Source organism: Salmo salar, unplaced genomic scaffold (genome assembly GCF_905237065.1).
Source record: "Salmo salar unplaced genomic scaffold, Ssal_v3.1, whole genome shotgun sequence".
Classification (NCBI taxonomy): Eukaryota; Metazoa; Chordata; class Actinopteri; order Salmoniformes; family Salmonidae; genus Salmo; species Salmo salar.
This window is the reverse complement of record NW_025549135.1, coordinates 57,778-78,503: the sequence shown is the minus strand read 5'-3', so window position 1 is coordinate 78,503 and position 20,726 is coordinate 57,778. Positions and strand designations below refer to the sequence as shown.

Here is a 20,726-nt window from a genome sequence, read left to right as displayed (position 1 = left end):
CCCTAACCCTATCTATTAACCCTAACCTAACCCTATCTATTAACCCTAACCCTATCTATCTATTAACCCTCACCCTATCTATTAACCCTAACCTAACCCTATCTATCTATTAACCCTAACCTAACCCTATATATCTATTAACCCTTGACCTAACCCTAACCTAACCCTTATTCTAACCCTAACCGTGACCTTAGCAAGTAGTTGCTTATCAACAGGTAGTTTGTTGACAGTGAGCTATCCATATAGTGTGATCTTTAATGACTATAGGAAGTCAAAATATATTCTGATTAGACTGCCTTCTGTGAGGTTTCCTGAACGTCTAAGACATGCTGATGGAGTAAACAGCCTCTGAAGTTGACAAACACTACTTTACTGTTGTTTTGTTTAGAGATCCCTATTAAATCTACCAGTCATTAACTTTTGTAGTCGTATTTTGTTGCTCGGATATTGTAAAGCAGTGGTCTCTCTGCTGTTTGATTATCTTAGTTACAGTGTCCTCTGTAATTGTTGAGACATACTTTTCTCTTCTTATGGCTCTATACTCCAACAGTTTGGATTTTAAATCAAACCAGGATTATGAGTGCAGACTGTCGGCTTTAATTTCATGGTGTTTTTCATCCATACCGGGTGAACCGTTTTAAATTACAGCACTTCCTGTGCGTAGTCTCCCCATTTTAGGGCACCTGAAGTATTGGGAAAAATTCACTTGTGTATTAAAGGAGTAAAAATTGAAGTATTTGGTCCCATATTAATATATATATATATATATATATATATATATATATATATATATATATATATATATATTAATATCAAGATTTTGACTGTACATATGTTAGTTGCATTTGCTGTTTGTTTTGGGTGTGTTTTAGATTATTTTGTGCCTATTAGAAATTAATGGTAAATAATCTATTATGTCATTTTGTAGTCAGTTTTATTGTAAATAAGAATAGAACATGTTTCTAAACACTTCTACATGAGTGTGGATGCTATCATGGTTACAGATAATCCTGATTGAATCGTGAATAATGATGAGAGAGAAAATTACAGATGCACAAATATCGTACCCCCTAACACATGCTAACCTCTCACCATTACAATAACAAGGGATGTTAGCATTTTATATCATACCTCTAAAACATGCTAACCTCTCACCATTACAATAACAGGGGAGGTTAGCATTTTATATCATACCCCCAAGACATGCTAACCTCTCACCATTAAAGTAACAGGGGAGGTCAGCATTTTATATCATAACCCCAAGGACATGCTAACCTCTCACCATTACAATAACAGAGGTTAGCATTTTATATCATACCCCCAAGACATGCTAACCTCTCACCATTACAATAACAGGGGAGGTTAGCATTTTTGTAGGGTATGATATTTGTGCGTCTAACTTTTGGAGTATAGAACCAATATAATTAAAAAAAAATCCCTTTCCCAATAATTACAGAGGGCACTATATATCATAATGGAGCTAGCAAGGCCAGTACAGATGTAGGAAGCCAGCAGAGCAGCAGATGTTGCTTCCCCTTGACAGATGTAGGAAGCCAGCAGAGCATCAGAGCTGCTTCCCCTTGACAGATGTAGGAAGCCAGCAGAGCATCAGAGCTGCTTCCCCTTGACAGATGTAGGAAGCCAGCAGAGCAGCAGAGCTGCTTCCCCTTGACAGATGTAGGAAGCCAGCAGAGCAGCAGAGCTGCTTCCCCTTGACAGATGTAGGAAGCCAGCAGAGCAGCAGAGCTGCTTCCCCTTGACAGATGTAGGAAGCCAGCAGAGCAGCAGAGCTGCTTCCCCTTGACAGGTGTAGGAAGCCAGCAGAGCATCAGATGTTGCTTCCCCCTGACAGGTGTAGGAAGCCAGCAGAGCAGCAGAGCTGCTTCCCCTTATTTATTTTTTATTTAACTAGGCAAGTCAGTTAAGAACAAATTCTTATTTACAATGACGGCCTAGGAACAGTGGGGTTAACTGCCTTGTTCAGGGGCAGAACAACAGATTTTTACCTTGTCAGCTCGGGGATTCGATCTAGCAACCCTTTCGGTTACTGGCCCAACACTCTAACCACTAGGCTACCTGCCGGCCCTCAGCAGATGAAAGAATGCAGCAGGGGATTAGAGCTGATTCCCCTCAGCAGATGAAGGAATGCAGCAGAGGATTAGAGCTGATTCCCCTCAGCAGATGTAGGAAGCCAGCAGAGGATTAGAGCTGATTCCCCTCAGCAGATGAAGGAATGCAGCAGAGGGTTAGAGCTGATTCCCCTCAGCAGATGTAGGAATGCAGCAGAGGATTAGAGCTGATTCCCCTCAGCAGATGAAGGAATGCAGCAGAGGATTAGAGCTGATTCCCCTCAGCAGATGTGGGAATGCAGCAGAGGATTAGAGCTGATTCCCCTCAGCAGATGAAGGAATGCAGCAGAGGATTAGAGCTGATTCCCCTCAGCAGATGAAGAAATGCAGCAGAGGATTAGAGCTGATTCCCCTCAGCAGATGTAGGAAGCCAGCAGAGGATTAGAGCTGATTCCCCTCAGCAGATGAAGGAATGCAGTAGAGGATTAGAGCTGATTCCCCTCAGCAGATGAAGGAATGCAGCAGAGGATTAGAGCTGATTCCCGTCAGTAGATGTGGGAATGCAGCAGAGGATTAGAGCTGATTCCCCTCAGCAGATGAAGGAATGCAGCAGAGGATTAGAGCTGATTCCCCTCAGCAGATGAAGGAATGCAGTAGAGGATTAGAGCTGATTCCCTTCAGCAGATGAAGGAATGCAGCAGAGGATTAGAGCTGATTCCCGTCAGCAGATGTGGGAATGCAGCAGAGGATTAGAGCTGATTCCCCTCAGCAGATGAAGGAATGCAGCAGAGGATTAGAGCTGATTCCCCTCAGCAGATGAAGGAATGCAGTAGAGGATTAGAGCTGATTCCCCTCAGCAGATGAAGGAATGCAGCAGAGGATTAGAGCTGATTCCCCTCAGCAGATGAAGGAATGCAGCAGAGGATTAGAGCTGATTCCCCTCAGCAGATGAAGGAATGCAGCAGAGGATTAGAGCTGATTCCCCTCAGCAGATGAAGGAATGCAGTAGAGGATTAGAGCTGATTCCCCTCAGCAGATGAAGGAATGCAGCAGAGGGTTAGAGCTGATTCCCCTCAGCAGATTTCCATGTTTAATAATGCAAGCTGGAGAGAGCATTGAAGCTAGATACATATATCCCTTAACTGTGTGTGTGTGTGTGTGTGTGTGTGTGTGTGTGTGTGTGTGTGTGTGTGTGTGTGTGTGTGTGTGTGTGTGTGTTTTGTGCACGCGTGTGTACTCTTGTATTGTATTCTCGTTAGTCATTCCAAGACAATATAAATAGGTCTTCTCCTGGAAATGACAGGATCATTTACTGCATAAGGAGACTGTTATTGTGATAGACGGGACTTTGCTGGATAAACAATGTTTGCTGTGTTTTATTACATTTCTTTAATGGTTTATCAATCAAGCAGTGGAACGGTATGTCTTTCTGTACATCATCTGATAAATGTCTGGACTCCATTATTTACTAATTACTGCAGAGAGACTGTTTCTCTCTGTGTCTACAGTGTTGTGTTCAGTCATTATTATAGACCTATTGCAGAGAGACTGTTTATCTCTGTAGTCTACAGTGTTATGTTCAGTCATTATTATAGACCTACTGCAGAGAGACTGTTTCTCTCTGTAGTCTACAGTGTTGTGTTCAGTCATTATTATAGACCTACTGCAGAGAGACTGTTTATCTCTGTAGTCTACAGTGTTATGTTCAGTCATTATTATAGACCTACTGCAGAGAGACTGTTTCTCTCTGTAGTCTACAGTGTTGTGTTCAGTCATTATTATAGACCTACTGCAGAGAGACTGTTTCTCTCTGTAGTCTACAGTGTTGTGTTCAGTCATTATTATAGACCTACTGCAGAGAGACTGTTTCTCTCTGTAGTCTACAGTGTTATGTTCAGTCATTATTATAGACCTACTGCAGAGAGACTGTTTCTCTCTGTAGTCTACAGTGTTGTGTTCAGTCATTATTATAGACCTACTGCAGAGAGACTGTTTCTCTCTGTAGTCTACAGTGTTATGTTCAGTCATTATTATAGACCTACTGCAGAGAGACTGTTTCTCTCTGTAGTCTACAGTGTTGTGTTCAGTCATTATTATAGACCTACTGCAGAGAGACTGTTTCTCTCTGTAGTCTACAGTGTTATGTTCAGTCATTATTATAGACCTACTGCAGAGAGACTGTTTATCTCTGTAGTCTACAGTGTTGTGTTCAGTCATTATTATAGACCTACTGCAGAGAGACTGTTTCTCTCTGTAGTCTACAGTGTTGTGTTCAGTCATTATTATAGACCTACTGCAGAGAGACTGTTTCTCTCTGTAGTCTACAGTGTTGTGTTCAGTCATTATTATAGACCTACTGCAGAGAGACTGTTTCTCTCTGTAGTCTACAGTGTTGTGTTCAGTCATTATTATAGACCTACTGCAGAGAGACTGTTTCTCTCTGTAGTCTACAGTGTTATGTTCAGTCATTATTATAGACCTACTGCAGAGAGACTGTTTCTCTCTGTAGTCTACAGTGTTGTGTTCAGTCATTATTATAGACCTACTGCAGAGAGACTGTTTCTCTCTGTAGTCTACAGTGTTATGTTCAGTCATTATTATAGACCTACTGCAGAGAGACTGTTTCTCTCTGTAGTCTACAGTGTTTTCTAGTCACATTATTGAATTTTGAGCAACAACCGTCACGGTTCAGGGACTCCGATCCCGTAGAGGTTAACATCAGGGTCATGATGATATCACAACATTAACATCAGGGTCATGATGACATCACAACATTAACATCAGGGTCATGATGATATCACAACATTAACATCAGGGTCATGATGACATCACAACATTAACATCAGGGTCATGATGATATCACAACATTAACATCAGGGTCATGATGACATCACAACATTAACATCAGGGTCATGATGACATCACAACAGCTAAACATTTACATCTCTGTTTTAAAAATGTTTTGCCTTATTGTTACTATTATTATGATGATGATATGTTCCCTGCACTGTTGAGAGGAGAGCTCACCAATAATTATGTCATTGTACCGTTTATACCCGGCTACAATGAAATGAATACTTGGGAGCGCTCCCCTCAACAGTGCAGTGAATATATCAGAAGAATAAAGTGTGATTTGATTTGGACATGCTGACTAAGTGTAAACTGCACCGTTTAGTTGACCTGGCCAGTCCAGTCCAGGGGACTGCTGCTGTGGGCGTCCATCCAGGTAGACATCCAATATAAAGCAGTAATATTTCTCAGTGGACAGGTGCAATGGATGGAAACATACTTTACCATTTACCCCGGCTGGCGCTGAGCCTATCATCTATATTGGCATGTTCACAGCTGCAGAAAATTGAGTGAGGGAAGAGGAGAGAGGGAGACTCAGCTCAGGCAGACTGGGCTTTAGTAATGTGGTCACGGGCTGCTGCTGGGTGAGTGCTAGAGGGGAGTGTTTCAGGAGTCTCCACCACCGAGGGTAAAGATAGAGACATGGGGAGGTTGGGGGTGTTTCAGGAGTCTCCACCACCGAGGGTAAAGATAGAGACATGAACATCTCAAGGGTTTCTGGAGGGGCTCTGAAACACTTCACCTTTGTGCTTAATGACTAAGGGGACTCCTGATATGTAGCACGCTCAGGTTAGCCTTGGATAACATTCAGATTAGCCTTGGATAACATTCAGATTAGCCTTGGATAACATTCAGGTTAGCCTTGGATAACATTCAGATTAGCCTTGGATAACATTCAGATTAGCCTTGGATAACATTCAGGTTAGCCTTGGATAACATTCAGGTTCGTCCTGGATAACATTTAGGTTAGCCCTGGATAACATTCATTGTTAACCCTGGATAACATTCAGGTTAGCCCTGGACAACATTCATTGTTAGCCCTGGATAACATTCAGGTTAGTCCTGGATAACATTCAGGTTAGTCCTGGATAACATTCAGGTTAGCCCTGGATAACATTCAGGTTAGCCCTGGATAACATTCAGATTAGCCTTGGATAACATTCAGGTTAGCCCTGGATAACATTCAGGTTAGCCCTGGATACCATTCAGGTTAGCCCTGGATAACATCCAGGTTAGCCCTGGATCACATTCAGGTTAGCCCTGGATACCATTCAGGTTAGCCCTGGATAACATTCAGGTTAGCCCTGGATAACATTCAGATTAGCCCTGGATAACATGCGGGTTAGCCCTGGATAACATTCAAGTTAGCCTTGGATAACATTCAGGTTAGTCCTGGATAACATTCAGGTTAGCCTTGGATATCATTCAGGTTAGCCCTGGATAACATTCAGGTTAGCCCTGGATAACATTCAAATTAGCCCTGGATAACATGCAGGTTAGCCCTGGATAACATTCAGGTTAGCCCTGGATAACATTCAGGTTAGCCTTGGATAACATTCAGGTTAGCCTTGGATAACATTCAGGTTAGCCCTGGATAACATTCAGGTTAGCCTTGGATATCATTCAGGTTAGCCCTGGATAACATTCAGGTTAGTCCTGGATAACATTCAGGTTAGCCTTGGATATCATTCAGGTTAGCCCTGGATAACATTCAGGTTAGCCCTGGATAACATTCAAATTAGCCCTGGATAACATGCAGGTTAGCCCTGGATAACATTCAGGTTAGCCTTGGATAACATTCAGGTTAGCCCTGGATAACATTCAGGTTAGCCCTGGATAACATTCAAATTAGCCCTGGATAACATGCAGGTTAGCCCTGGATAACATTCAGGTTAGCCCTGGATAACATTCAGGTTAGCCTTGGATAACATTCAGGTTAGCCTTGGATAACATTCAGGTTAGCCCTGGATAACATTCAGGTTAGCCTTGGATATCATTCAGGTTAGCCCTGGATAACATTCAGGTTAGTCCTGGATAACATTCAGGTTAGCCTTGGATATCATTCAGGTTAGCCCTGGATAACATTCAGGTTAGCCCTGGATAACATTCAAATTAGCCCTGGATAACATGCAGGTTAGCCCTGGATAACATTCAGGTTAGCCTTGGATAACATTCAGGTTAGCCCTGGATAACATTCAGGTTAGCCTTGGATAACATTCAGGTTAGCCCTGGATACCATTCAGGTTAGCCCTGGATAACATGAATATTGCATGAATGGAAAATGCCTTGGAGCCTTGACTACCGCGTGACAGAGGTGGTGTTTCAAGTTGTATTAGTGATGTGTACAGGAGAAACAAGTTGTATTAGTGATGTGTACAGGAGAAACAAGTTGTATTAGTGATGTGTACATGAGAAACATGTTGTATTAGTGACGTGTACAGGAGAAACAAGTTGTATTAGTGATGTGTACAGGAGAAACAAGTTGTATTAGTGATGTGTACATGAGAAACATGTTGTATTAGTGACGTGTACAGGAGAAACAAGTTGTATTAGTGATGTGGACAGGAGAAACATGGTACACACACTGTACATCGAGATGCTAACTTGCAGGTTCCATCTGGACAATGCAACAACAATAAGAAATTGTAAAATATAACAATAGGAACATAAAGTAAATGTCTCAGTAGAATAGAATAAACATTTTAGCATCAGTATAATACAGGCTGGCACAATTTATAGTTTGATATTTACGCATGTTTTAGGGGAAAGGGGGGATTGGGGTCCAGTGTTTACATTGAGTAGTATTTAGCAATCATATGGTAGCAGTGTGATGTGTGTGTAGAATGAATGTGTGTGTGTGTGGGTGTGTAGAATGTGTGTGTGAGTGTGTGTGGATGATTATACAACGGGTGGGTCTAATCCTAAATGCTGATTGGTTAAAACCGCATTCCAGCTGGTGTCTATTCCACAAGATACCACCGGCTAAATCTACAAAGATATTACTCTGTTCCATCTGACTGCTGCAATCCACTGTCTCATCAGCCCAGCCAGGCAATTTATAAACTTGATCTCCACTATAAAAAGCATCTAGACATTATCTCACATTTCTTTAAGACTAACATTTAGTTTTCAACAGCGGTTTTATATAAACCATTTTGTCTGTCTTTCCGACATTTGCAACATTGTTTCAATATTCAAATTTGATCTTCAGCTGTCCAATAGTAATGAACGTGTCGGTTAGTCGGGACGAGACAGACAGGCAGGCAGCGTTTCTCAGCCAGTCGAAATGATAAATCAGCTGGCATCATTGTTATGGATATATACAAAGAAATGAACGAAACGAAACGAAGTGCAGCTAGTTTGCAGTCTTTCCAGCTTCAGTTTGAAGTGATTGTGTTTAGCTGTGTTGTTGGCTAGCTCCTCTGAACAACAGTGTCCTGGCGAGAGAGCACATTTTCTATGCCAGGCGAAATCACTCCTCATTAGCTCATTGTTATGGATGTATACAAAGAAATGTCACTAGAAAACAGCTAATGCAAATGCATCTACTTTGCTGTTATTCTGGCTGTACTTTTAGACGTGACTGTAAGTTAGCCATAGTTGGCTAGCTAGCAAGCAAGGGATAAGAACGTTGCCAGCCCGTATGGCAATGGAACATTTAGAATGAACGACTGGGTCGCATCCACAGATACAGAACAAAAAGACTGAACGACTGGGTCGCGTCCATAGATACAGAACAAAAGACTGAACGACTGGGTCGCGTCCATAGATACAGAACAAAAAGACTGAACGACTGGGTCGCGTTCATAGATACAGAACAAAAGACTGAACGACTGGGTCGCGTCCATAGATACAGAACAAAAAGACTAAACGACTGGGTCACGTCCATAGATACAGAACAAAAGACTGAACGACTGGGTCGCGTCCACAGATACAGAACAAAAGACTGAACGACTGGGTCGCGTCCATAGATACAGAACAAAAAGACTAAACGACTGGGTCCATAGATACAGAACAAAAAGACTGAACGACTGGGTCCATAGATACAGAACAAAAAGACTGAACGACTGGGTCACGTCTCCGGCAAACAAATTAATAGAACGAACGACCAGCCTGCTTCTGTAACAACCCTACATTTGTGTTGGGACTATATCTTGTGGAAGGATGAAATAATATGAATAAATTCATCAACATAAAGTTATTTAAGAAAATATGTCTATCATACTTCATCTCGGGCGTAACACCCATGCTGATACACTGCATTCAGAAAGTATACAGACCCCTTGACTTTTCCACATTTTCTTAAGTTACAGCCTTATTCTAAAATGGATAAAATAGTTTTTATCCCCCTCGTCAATCTACACACAACCTATTTACCGTTACAACCCCTGCTGTTACTTTTGTTACTTTTGACAAAGCAAAAACAGGTTTTTAGAAATGTATGCAAGTTTATGTAAAAAAAAATACTGAAATGTCACATTTACATAAGTATTTAGACCCTAGAACTCAGTACTTTGTTGAAGCACCTTTGGCAGCGATTACAGCCTCGAGTCTTCTTGGGTATGACACTACAAGCTTAGCACACCTGTATTTGAGGAGTTTCTCCCATTCTTCTCTGCAGATCCTCTCAAGCTCTGTCAAGCTATTTTCAGGTCTCTCCAGAGATGTTCGATCGGGTTCTGGCTGGGCCACTCAAGGACATTCAGAGACATGTCCCAAAGCCACTCCTACGTTGGTTGTGTGCTTAGGGTCTTTGTCCTGTTGGAAGGTGAACCTTCACCCCAATCTGAGGTCCTGAGCGCTCTGGAGCAGGTTTTCATCAAGGATCTCTCTGTAAGACTGATTGTACAGAATAGTGGAGGGAATCTAGGACGAGCCTCAAAGTTATTATCCAACCTTTTTTCAGCTTTATTTCTGATTTAGATTCCCCTTGGCTACTGTACTACAGTTATTCTTCCTTTAAGAGTTGTGGCGTACTGCAGCACAGCTTTTTTGGGGGGGCCGTAGGAATTCTATGACAGTTATTTAAGTGTCAGCCATTGTTGCCAGAATAACGTCATTTACCACAATCTGCCACCATCTACCACAAAACCGTCACGGCATAAAGCTCAAAACGTTTAAAGGAAGAACAAGTGTATGTTCCCTGAGGTGGATAAACAGAGTTATACTCCTAAAACCTGCTGGAAATCCAGATTAGCCATCTGGCAATTCTGGCAAATGCCAGATGGGCCAGAATCATCTTTTAGTTGGTTAAGCTGGTCAAAATTGGTACACACAAAAGAAACGTTGACAAAAAATAAATAAGTGACGCTGCCGGGGCCTGTTCAGATGTCTCTGTTGTCATGATAAACTATAATGAGCATCCAGCTGATCAGTGGGCAACGGCGGCCCCCCTTTTTTAATAGGCTGAGCTGAGGTCGCGCAAATTCACATTGAAGGTCAAACGCGGCATCATCAAAGAGATCTGAAAATGGCTTTATTCTGTGTTCTCTAGCCTACTTCCTGGATGTGCGTTGTATTACAGTATGTGAGTGAACACAGTCTCTCTCAATCACTTTCTCACAGTTTGATCCAGACTGGTTTTCTCTAACAACACACACACACAGTATTCTCAGTGGTTATCTAAACCCCCCCCCCACTGGCTTGACCTTTGGGAACCAGGTCTTCTGTGAGCCCAGATGACAGTTCAGTCCCATTATCTGTCTGTCTTACAGCGGAACAACAGGTCATGCCGCTAGAGATTTATGTTTCACGCTGAAGGAGAAAAACAGAAAAACAACCCATTACATGAGATTAAAGGGATATTACTTGTCAGCACTTAATTCATCTGTGGCATTTGTACTCTCTCAGTCTTTTTGTACTGGTGATTTTGTAATTCACAGGTCAAACTGAAATATGAATCCCTTACATCAAACACACTAATCCTTTGGATTGAACCGTTAAAATAGACAACATTGTAGAAAATGGACAAGTTTGGTGGGAGATCAAACAGACCCAGTCCATACTGTAGCAGGTAGTAGCCTATAGGCTGAACACATATCCTGATGTACTGTAGGGTGGGGGTGGAACATAGTAATGATGGGGTGATATGTAGGGTGGAACATAGTAATGATGGGGTGATATGTAGGGTGGAACATCGTAATGATGGGGTGATATGTAGGGTGGAACATAGTAATGATATGGTGATATGTATGGTGGGGCGGAGCATAGTAATGATGGGGTGATATGTAGGGTGGGGGTGGAACATAGTAATGATGGGGTGATATGTAGGGTGGAACATAGTAATGATGGGGTGATATGTAGGGTGGAACATAGTAATGATATGGTGATATGTAGGGTGGGGGTGGAACATAGTAATGATATGGTGATATGTAGGGTGGAACATAGTAATGATGGGGTGATATGTAGGGTGGGGGTGGAACATAGTAATGATATGGTGATATGTAGGGTGGAACATAGTAATGATGGGGTGATATGTAGGGTGGGGTGGAACATAGTAATGATGGGGTGATATGTAGGGTGGGGGCGGAGTGTAGAAATGATGGGGTGATATGTAGGGTGGAGCATAGTAATGATATGGTGATATGTAGGGTGGGGGTGGAACATAGTCATGATATGGTGATATGTAGGGTGGGGGTGGAACATAGTCATGATATGGTGATATGTAGGGTGGGGGCGGAGCATAGTAATGATATGGTGATATGTAGGGTGGGGGCGGAGCGTAGTAATGATGGGGGGATATGTAGGGTGGGGGTGGATCTAAACTAGATGTCTCTCTGATCTATTTCAGAGTGTTTCCGAAGGCCGTTAATCAGTATGGATCTAAACCAGATGTCTCTCTGATTTCATTGAGTGTTCCTGAGGGCCATTAATCAGTATGGATCTAAACCAGATGTCTCTCTGATTTCTTTCAGAGTGTTCCCGAGGGCCATTAATCAGTATGGATCTAAACCAGATGTCTCTCTGATTTCTTTCAGAGTGTTCCTGAGGGCCATTAATCAGTATGCAGCCGTGTTAAACAAGAAGTTCCTGGATCAGACCAACTTTGAGCTTCAGGTAAGCTCACCACTCTATAAAGCCTCAGTTTGTTAAAAACAAAATACTGTTACTCCATCAGGCCAGACTTGAAGACTGGTTGAATTATGTCAATCTAATGTCAAATCTATGTTTATGTAAAGTTTCCTTTCATTAGTCTTGCACTGCATTAGGAGAACTTAACGAGACTGGTTGAATAGTGAAATCCTTAAAGACGGTTCAGAATGGTGACTTGATTGCCTTCAATGGTATTTATTGCTGACACTTTGCGGAGCAAGCTCTTTCATCAAAAACACTGGTTGAATTCTGTTAATGAACTGTAACTTGTATGGTTATTTTAGGGCTGTCCCCGACCCCTAAAAATCTTGGTCGACCGAAAGTCGTCTGTTCTTTCGACCAATCGATTGCTAGAATGTTTTAAATGTGTATTTTTTCCATATATAGACACACCCAATGTGTTTTAATAAAATCAACTATATGTATTGAGCTTGTCTGATGTTTTAAGCTTATGGTTTGTTTAAATAAGACAAATGCCTCAAGAGGGAGCCAGAGATCTAGATAACCAGAATAAACCAACCTTAACCTTACCCAACTAGTCTCCTCCTGCTCCTGCTGGATTTCGCAGATTCTGCCATTACTCTCCTGAAATTTCCGGTAATAGGCTACATGAGGAATCGGCAACATTTCTCATGTGGAATGTCAATTTATCTTACCATTTCTACCAATCTGCCTGCCAGTTATGGTTTTCATATGCACATTTTCGTGAAACATTTTACTTGAATTTATAATATTGTCTTCATATCTCAAAATCATTGCCATGTGTTTAATCTAAATTCTATCCAAATCTAAATGAAAATGATACAAACCTAAAAAGTTAGTTCTATTGCCATTGCAAAATATGTTAAAATAGCCTACATAAATCCAACAAATTAAAACATTGCAGCCTGCAGGAAGAAAATATTTGGATTCAAAAAAAGATATATACAGTACCAGTCAAAGTTTGGACACACCTACTCAAAACGCAAGGGCTTTTCTTTATTTTTACTATTTTCTACATTGTAGAATAATAGTGAAGACATCAAAACTATGAAATAACACATATGGAATCATGTAGTAACCAAAAAAGTGTTAAGCAAATCAAAATATATTTTATAATTAAGATTCTTCAAAGTAGACACCCTTTGCCTCGATGACAGCTTTGCACACTCTTGGATCCACAAATGAGCACATTTATATGGCTACATTTGCGTGCAGGCTAAGTAGCCTACAGGCCTACTTCTATGTGTAAATCAGGCCAGGTAGCCTATAGGCCTACTTCTATGTGTAAATCAGGCCAGGTAGCCTATAGGCCTACTTCTGTGTGTAAATCAGGCCAGGTAGCCTATAGGCCTACTTCTATGCGTGCGCGTCCTTACTCAACATTGACAGGAGCGCTCCAAACAAAAGACAATGACTAAATTGGAGAGAGAAGGTGCATGGTCAATCCGATGTCTGCTTTGGCCATGCAGTATTTACGATAATAAGCAGAAGTCAGGGCAAGAATGGCCTCAGCAGAAGTTAGGCATTCATACCACCCTGGGGACGAGATCTCTGCAATACGCTCCTACATATCCAAGGGTTTTTCTTGATATCAGTTTATCTATGGAAATAAAAAAATATTTTGTCATAAAGATAGGAATGCATTGAAATAAGTATAAAAACTTAGGTAATACATTCATTTTAACAGTGTTAATTATTCCGCTCAAAGAAAAAGTAAATCCCAGCATTCAAAATCCTGTTTCAGGCGGAGTATCAAGGAGGGAAATTGGCTTTATAGACATCTTTGAAATTGTGTGTGACCCAAATTCCCATATATTTACATTTCTGTGTTGTCACCCTGAAGGGCACATGACTAAAATAAGTTTGCATGGCAGAAGGATAAATAGGCATCAATTCACTTTTTTGTAGATGAATCTTATACCCGGATATTTTAACAACTGTCTTTAGTAGAACCTGGATCTCTGGAACAAACATTTTGCTACAATAACATCTGCTATACATGTGACTAATAAAATTTTATTTTATTTGATATTGGAAGACCAGTTAAAGGGTCAGACATATAAAATAGCAAGTCATCTGCATAGAGTGCTCTAAGCCCCCTCTTCGAATACCTTTAATAGTGGTGTTATTATGTATTTGCAATGGCTAAAGGCTCAATTGTGATGGCAAACAGCTGAGGGGATAGAGTACAACCCTGTCATGTTCCACGTTAAAGTTGTAAATAAGGTTATTATTTGTGCGTACTGCAGCCACAGGGGAGGAATAAAGGACGTTGATCCAGAACATAAAATTGGGACTGAATCCAAATTGTTTGAGAGTATAAAATAGATAATCCCACTCCATCCGATCAAACGCCTTCTCAGCATCAAGTGATAACATTATCTCTGGATTGTCAGATGAAGAGGGATTATAAAGTATAATATACAGATGTCTGATGTTGAAAAAATAATGACGATTTTTAATGAAACCAGTTTGATCTGTAGAGATAATGTCGGGAAGGACTGACTCAAAACGGCAGGCAATCATCTTAGAAAGAATCCTTACAACGTAATTCAGTAAAGAAATGGAAGGCCTGTATGAACCACACTCAAGAGGTTGTTTTTATCAGAATAAGTAAAAATACATGCCTGACTCATTGTTGAGGGTTAAAGAGTTTGAGGAGAATGGTTCCTCAAATACGGAAAGCAAGAGAGGAGAGAATAGATCTGAGAATGATTCCTCAAATACGGAAAGCAAGAGAGGAGAGAATAGATTTGAGAATGTTTTTTATAAGAATTAGCTCAGAAATCCGTCGGGTCCAGGGGGATTTACTGCGTAGATTTAATTGCCAACACAATCTCTTCTACAGAGAACTGTTCTTCTAATTCAGCAGCTTTCTCGCGTTCAACTGTAGGAATATCTAAGTTCTCAACAAAGGTGTCAAGTAAGGAAAGTAAGTTACGTTACATCAATACAATCCTGGCAGTGGTGTAGTTTAGCCACAATGACGCAAGGTTATCCACCAGGATTCCTTGCATGAGATCCCCGATGTGAGCGGTCTACAGGGACGTCTTCATCTAATTTGAGGGCTTCCTTCAATAACTTTGAGACCAATGAAGTAGGACTTGAGCCCTGGTCCTCAGCTACCCCCATGATCCTGGTATTAGTCCTTCGCATATAACCTTGTAAATGTATGCATGTTTTATATTTGAGATTCTTCAAAGTAGCCACCCTTTTCCTTGATGACAGCTTTGCACACTCTTGGCATTCTCCCCACCAGTTTCACCTGGAATGCTTTTCCAACAGTCTTGAAGGAGTTCCCACATATGCTGAGCACTTGTTGGCTGCTTATCCTTCACTCTGCGGTCCAACTCATCCCAAACCATCTCAATTGGGTTGAGGTCGGGTGATTGTGGAGGCCAGGTCATCTGATGCAGCACTCCATCACTCTCCTTGGTCAAATAGCCCTTACACATCCTGGAGGTGCATTGGGTCATTGTCCTGTTGAAAAACAAATGATAATCCCACGAAGCACAAACCAGATGGGATGGTGTATCGTTGCAGAATGCTGTGGTAGCAATGCTGGTTAACTGTGCCTTGAATTCTAAAATAAATCACTGACAGTGTCACCATCAAAGCACCCTGACACCATAACACTTCCTCCTCCATGCTTCACGGTGGGAACCACACATGCGGAGATCATCTGATCACCTACTCTGCGTCTCACAAAGACACGGCAGTTGGAACCACAAATCTCAAATTTGGACTCATCAGACCAAAGGGCAGATTTCCACCAGTCTAATTGCTCATGTTTCTTGGCCCAAGCAAGTCTCTTCTTCTTACTGTTGTCCTTTAGTGGTGGTTTCTTTGCAGCAATTCGACCATGAAGGCCTGATTCACACAGTCTCCTCAGAACAGTTGATGTTGAGATGTATGTTACTTGAACTCTGTGAAGCATATATTTGGGCCGCAATTCCTGAGGCTGGTAACTCTAATGAACTTACCCTCTGCAGCAGAGGTAACTCCTGGTCTTCCTTTCCTGTGGCGGTCCTCATGAGAGCCAGTTTCATCATAGCGCTTGATGGTTTTTGCGACTGCACTTGAAGAAACATTCAAAGTTATTGACATTTTCCGGATTGACTGACCTTCATGTTTAAAGTAATGATGGACTGTCATTTATCTTTGCTTATTTGAGCTGTTCTTGCCATAATATTATTTTTTTACCTTTAATTAACTAGGCAAGTCAGTTAAGAACAAATTCTTATTTTCAATGCCGGCCTAGGAACAGTGGGTTAACTACCTTGTTCAGGAATTGGTCTTTTACCAAATAGGGCTATACCAAGCCTACCTTGTCACAACACAACTGATTGGCTCAAACACATTAAGAAGGAAAGAAATTCCACAAATTAGCTTGTTAATTCAAATGCATTTCAGGTGACTACCTCATGAAGCTGGTTGAGAAAATGCCAAGAGTGTGCAAAGCTGTCATCAATGCAATGGGTGGCTACTTTGAAGAATCTCAAATATAAAATATATTTTGATTTGTTTAACACTTTTTTGGGTACTACATTATTTCATATGTGTTATTTCATAGTTTTGATGTCTTCACTATTATTCTACAAGAAAATAGTAAAAATATATAAAAATCCTGGAATGAGTAGGTGTCCAAACTTTTGATATTTCTATATTTGATTTTCAATACATTTCTAATCTCAGCAAAAAAAGAAACGTCCTCTCGCTGTCAACTGCGTTTATTTTCAGCAAACTTAACATGTGTAAATATTTGTATGAACATAACAAGATTCAGCAACTAAGACATAAACTGAACAAGTTCCACAGACATGTGACTAACAGAAATTGAATAATTTGTCCCTGAACAAAGGAGGGGTGAAAATCAAAAGTCACAGTCAGTATCTGGTGTGGCCACCAGCTGCATTAAGTACTGCAGTGCATCTTCTTCTCATGGACTGCACCAGATTTGCCAGTTCTTGCTGTGAGATGTTACCCCACTCTTCCACCAAGGCACCTGCAAGTTCCTGGACATTTCTGGGGGGAATGGCCCTGGCCCTCACCCTCCGATCCAACAGGTCCCAGACGTGCTCAATGGGATTGAGATTCGGGCTCTTCACTGGCCATGGCAGAACACTGACATTCCTGTCTTGCAGGAAATCATGCACAGAACGAGCAGTATGGCTGGTGGCATTGTCTTGCTAGAGGGTCATGTCAGGATGAGCCTGCAGGAAGGGTACCACATGAGGGAGAAGGATGTCTTCCCTGTAACGCACAGAATTGAGATTGCCTGCAATGACAACAAGCTCAGTCCGATGATGCTGTGACACACCACCCCAGACCATGACGGACCTTCCATCTCCAAATCGATCCCGCTCCAGAGTACAGGCCTCGGTGTAACACTCATTCCTTCTACAATACATGCGAATCCGACCATCACCCCTGGTAAAACAAAACCTCGACTCGTCAGTGAAGAGCACTTTCTGTCAGTCCTGTCTGGTCCAGCGACGGTGGGTTTGTGCCCATAGACGACGTTGTTGCTGGTTACGTCTGGTGAGGACCTGCCTTACAACAGGCCTACAAGCCCTCAGTCCAGCCTCTCTCAGCCTATTGCGGACAGTCTGAGCACTGATGGAGGGATTGTGCGTTCCTGGTGTAACTCGAGCAGTTGTTGTTGCCATCCTGTACCTGTCCCGCAGGTGTGATGTTCGGATGTACCGATCCTGTGCAGGTGTTGTTACAAGTGGTCTGCCACTGCGAGGACGATCAGCTGTCCGTCCTATCTCCCTGTAGCGCAGTCTTAGGCGTCTCACAGTACGGACATTGCAATTTATTGCCCTGGCCACATCTGCAGTCCTCATGCCTCCTTGCAGCATGCCTAAGGCACGTTCACGCAGATGAGCAGGGACCCTGGGCATCTTTCTTTTGGTGTCTTTCAGAGTCAGTAGAAAGGCCTCTTTAGTGTCCTAAGTTTTCATTACTGTGACCTTAATTGCTTACTGTCTGTAAGCTGTTAGTGTCTTAACGACCGTTCCACAGGGGCATGTTTATTAATTGTTTATGGTTCATTGAACAAGCATGGGAAACAGTGTTTAAACCCTTTACAATGAAGCTCTGTGAAGTTATTTGGATTTTTATGAATTATCTTTAAAAGACAGGGTTCTGAAAAAGGGACGTTTCTTTTTTGTTGCTGAATTTAAAAAGGTGTTTTCACTTGTCATTGTGGGGTATTGTATGTTATTGTGGGGTATTGTGGGGTATGGTGGGGTATTGTGGGGTATGGTGTGTTATTGTGGGTTATTGTGTGGTATGGTGTGTTATTGTGTGGTATGGTGTGTTATTGTGGGGTATTGTGGGGTATGGTGTGTTATTGTGGGGTATTGTGGGGTATGGTGTGTTATTGTGGGGTATTGGGTGTTATTGTGGGGTATTGTGGGGTATTGTGGGGTATGGTGTGTTATTGTGGGGGTATTGTGGGGGTATGGTGGGGTATTGTGTGTTATTGTGGGGTATGGTGGGGTATTGTGGGGTATTGTGGGGTGTGTTATTGTGGAGTATGGTGGGGTGTTGTGTGTTATTGTGGGGGTATGGTGGGGTATTGTGGGGTATGGTGTGTAGATGGGTGAGAAAAGACATTCATTTAATCCATGTTGAATTCAGACTGTAACACAACAACATGTGGAATAAGTCCAGGTATGAATACTTTCTGAAGGCTTTGTAGTAGTTGGGAATATGTCCCAAATGACAACTTATCCCCTATGTAGTGCACTACTTTTGACTAGGGCTCTGGTCAGAAGTAGTGCACTGAATAGAGAATAGGGTGCCATTTGGGACTTGCGGGTCATTTGAATGCTCTTAACAAAGGGGTTGAACTCTACAGCACTAAAACGAGATTAGCATAAAATCGTTTGACAGTGGTACGCTTAAATGACTGTATAATGAGCTGTGATTTAAAAAGCCATTTCAGAATATTTTATCTCGTCTCTTCATGGCGTCGATGCTCCTTTTCCCTACGTTTCAAATCTGTCACATATGGAAGAATTTTAACGCTGGTAAGTATTTAACTGCAGACGAGGGTCCTGGCAGCTTTTTAAAGCCTTCGGGGCATGTCTTCATTATGATAAAGTTCACGTGTCTCCTAATAACACTGAAACGATCTGCTGAATTCTGTTATTTTAAATATCTTCATCAACAACTAAAGGGCACATGGATCATTTGTCTGGCTACGCCATCTCTTAATAGAATGAATATTCATTTCTGAATCTAAGTCATGTTGTAGTCTGTGTGTTGGTGCCTCTAGGTATCTGCTTTAGATATAGAATGGTCTGATCGTTTGTAGATCTCTTCAGGATAAGGTTGTTATGGCTGTGAGAACCTGGTAATATGGACATCTCTCTCTCTCCTCCCTTCTCTTCTCATGTCTTCCCTCTCTCCTCCCTTCTCTTCCCTCTCTCCTCCCGTCTTTCATCTCCTCCCTTTTCATCCTCACTCTTCCCTCTCTCCTCTCCTCACTCTTCCCTCTCTCCTCTCCTCCCTCCCTCTTCCCTCTCTCCTCCCTTCACCCTTCTCTCCTCCCTCTCTCCTCTCTTCTCTCCTCTCTCTCTCCTCTCAGCTGTGGAACAACTACTTCCACCTTGCCGTGGCGTATCTTACCCAGGAGTCCTTGCAGCTTGAGAACTTCTCCAGCGACAAACGATCCAAGATCTTCCAGAAGTGAGTTACATTACCCCATCACACACTCCCCAGAGGACAGTAGTACATTACCCCCGTCACACACTCCCCAGAGGACAGTAGTACATTACCCCGTCACACACTCCCCAGAGGACAGTAGTACATTACCCCCGTCACACACTCCCCAGAGGACAGTAGTACATTACCCCGTCACACACTCCCCAGAGGACAGTAGTACATTACCCCGTCACACACTCCCCAGAGGACAGTAGTACATTACCCCGTCACACACTCCCCAGAGGACAGTAGTACATTACCCCGTCACACACTCCCCAGAGGACAGTAGTACATTACCCCGTCACACACTCCCCAGAGGACAGTAGTACATTACCCCATCACACACTTCCCAGAGGACAGTAGTACATTACCCCATTACACACTCCCCAGAGGACAGTAGTACATTACCCCGTCATACACTGAGGAGTCTCTCTGTAATCTCCGTCCTATAGTTTCACTGAGGAGTCTCTCTGTAATCTCCGTCCTATAGTTTCACTGAGGAGTCTCTCTGTAATCTCCATCCTATAGTTTCACTGAGGAGTCTCTCTGTAATCTCCATCCTATAGTTTCACTGAGGAGTCTCTCTGTAATCTCCATCCTATAGTTTCACTGAGGAGTCTCTCTGTAATCTCCGTCCTATAGTTTCACTGAGGAGTCTCTCTGTAATCTCCGTCCTATAGTTTCACTGAGGAGTCTCTCTGTAATCTCCGTCCTATAGTTTCACTGAGGAGTCTCTCTGTAATCTCCGTCCTATAGTTTCACTGAGGAGTCTCTCTGTAAGCTCCATCCTATAGTTTCACTGAGGAGTCTCTCTGTAATCTCCATCCTATAGTTTCACTGAGGAGTCTCTCTGTAATCTCCATCCTATAGTTTCACTGAGGAGTCTCTCTGTAATCTCCATCCTATAGTTTCACTGAGGAGTCTCTCTGTAATCTCCGTCCTATAGTTTCACCGAGGAGTCTCTCTGTAATCTCCATCCTATAGTTTCACTGAGGAGTCTCTCTGTAATCTCCATCC

The 20,726-nt window shown here is 42.2% G+C and overlaps 1 protein-coding gene across 1 annotated transcript in view; it reads left to right on the top strand.

Moving 5' to 3' along the window:
- LOC106592782 (dedicator of cytokinesis protein 1) overlaps positions 1 to 20,135 on the top strand; it is a 62,937-nt gene extending 42,802 nt beyond the window's left edge. The window contains exons 3-4 of the mRNA XM_045713043.1: positions 11,897 to 11,975; positions 19,594 to 20,135. Coding sequence (XP_045568999.1) covers positions 11,897 to 11,975; positions 19,594 to 19,698 — 184 coding nt within the window. The 3' untranslated portion in view covers positions 19,699 to 20,135. The remainder of the gene's footprint in view (positions 1 to 11,896; positions 11,976 to 19,593) is intronic.
- Positions 20,136 to 20,726: the final 591 nt, after the last annotated feature.